Source organism: Myotis brandtii, unplaced genomic scaffold (assembly GCF_000412655.1).
Source record: "Myotis brandtii unplaced genomic scaffold, ASM41265v1 scaffold680, whole genome shotgun sequence".
NCBI classification, from domain to species: Eukaryota; Metazoa; Chordata; class Mammalia; order Chiroptera; family Vespertilionidae; genus Myotis; species Myotis brandtii.
Window position 1 is genome coordinate 230,333 of NW_005370658.1, and position 2,046 is coordinate 232,378.

Here is a 2,046-nt window from a genome sequence, read left to right on the forward strand (position 1 = left end):
CCCTCCCCCGCCCCGAGTGCACAAATTTTTGTGCACCGGGCCTCTAGTCCTATATAATAAAAGGGTAATATGCAAATAGACTGGATGCAGAATAACTGAACAACCAATCAAAGTATAATATGCTAATGATATGCTAAGGCTGCTCAACCGCTTGCTATGACATGCACTGACCACCAAAGGGCAGTCAACTGGCCAACCAGTCGCTATGATGTGCACTGACCACCAGGGGGCAGATGCTCCCATTGGTAGGTTAGCTTGCTGCTGGGGTCTGGCCAAAGGGGACTGAGCAAGATGGGCCGGACACACTCTGGAGCCCTCCCCAGCCCCATGGTGCACTGGTGGGGTCCCTCAGCCTGGCATGTGCCCTCTCGCAATCCGGGACCCCTCGGGGGATGTTGGAGAGCCGGTTTCAGCCGATCCCGCAGGCCACTCCCCTTGGGAGGGTGCCAGACGCAGGGGCGAGCCCTCCCAATTGGGACTTATTGGGCGCAAGCCTGCAGCAGGTACAGTGGGGCTGGGATGAATGGGAGCGGCAGGTAGGAGCTGCAGGTGGCATTGGACTGTAGGTTTCAGCCTGCTCCCTGCAGGCCACCCAGAGGGACCCCACCCATGTACGAATTCGTGCACCGGGCCTCTAGTAACAAATAAATAAGTAGAGGAGTCGAGGTAATGCAGGTTGAGACCCTGATTTTGCTGGGGCCTGTTGCCCAGGGCCTGGAGGTGAATTTTATTCTAAATGTAAGGGAAAGTCATAGAAAGGCTTTTTACATAAAGATGTAATAAGTCAGGAGATAAATACAGCAAGAAGAAACAAGAGAGGGTTACTCTTTAGCTTTCTCATCTCCTCCCCCTCTCTTCCCCCTCTCCTCCCAGAAAAAAAAAAAAAAAAGAAGAAGAAACAAGAGAGGGTAAGCATAGGAAGAGATAGGTGTGTGTTCAGAGGAGGCCTCTCTGAGAGGTGACATTTAATCCATAGTAGATGTGCTCCAGGCAGAGGGAACAGTCAGTGCAAAGGCCCGGAGGCAAGAGTGTGTCTGCCTTGTTCAAGGTTTATCAAGAAAGCCATAGCCCAGCTGGCACGGCTCAGTGGTTGAGCCAGTCGACCTATGAACCAGGAGGTTACGGTTAGATTCCCAGTCAGGGCACATGCCTGGGTTACAGGCTCAATGTGAAGCGTGCAGGAGACAGCTGATCATTGATTCTCTCTCATTATTGATCTCTCTCTCTCTCTCTCCCTTCCTCTCTGAAAAAAAAGAAGAGAAAAAGAAAGCCATAGCTCTGTGGCTGGAATAGAGCAAGTGAGGGGGAGAGTGGGCAGAGGTGATGACAGAGGGCCAGGGCCAGATGTTAGTGCAGAACCTTGTGGGGTGTGGGGGGGACTTTAGTGTTCATTCTGAGTAAAGTGGGAGCCCTGGCGGGTTCTGAACAGAGAAGGGATGTGACTTGACGCTCCGGTGTTTACAGGCTCTCTCTAGTCACATCTATGTCTGTGTTACTGTTACCCGTGTCTGTCCTCCCTCTGTTGCCTGGAGTCCCAACCTGGGCCCTGGGACATCCAGGATCCTGGTCCTAATCAGGCCCTAATACCAACCTTGCCAGTAGTCCATCCACCCCAGGAATCCCAGGCCAGGGTCCCAGGATGTGAGGGGCCGGCAGTAGCTCTGACCCTCGTTCTGCCCCTCCCCAGTCTTCCTGCTCCTCCCAGGAGCGCCTCCACCAGCTGCCCTACCAGCCCACCGTGGACGAGCTCCACTTCCTCTCCAAACACTTCGGCAGCACCGAGAGCATCACGGATGAGGATGGCGGCCGCCGCTCCCCAGCCGTGCGGCCCCGCTCCAGGAGCCTCAGGTGGGCCGCCATCCCCCAACTCCAAGCGAGTCTGGGGGCTTGTGCACCGCGAGACCCCGGTCCCCGCGAACAGGCGGGGGACTGGACAGGATGGGCTTTTCTCCTACAGCCCCGGGCGCTCCCCCTCCTCTTATGACAACGAGATCGTGATGATGAACCACGTCTACAAGGAGAGGTTCCCGAAGGTGAGGCGGGGTC

General features: G+C 55.5%; 1 protein-coding gene across 1 annotated transcript in view; it reads left to right on the plus strand.

The window, feature by feature from the left end:
- The window catches only part of MAST1 (microtubule associated serine/threonine kinase 1), a 43,914-nt gene that overhangs the window by 21,073 nt on the left and 20,795 nt on the right, over nt 1-2,046 (plus strand). The window contains exons 8-9 of the mRNA XM_005881607.2: nt 1,688-1,848; nt 1,958-2,033. Of these exons, the coding sequence (XP_005881669.1) occupies nt 1,688-1,848; nt 1,958-2,033 (237 nt within the window). The remainder of the gene's footprint in view (nt 1-1,687; nt 1,849-1,957; nt 2,034-2,046) is intronic.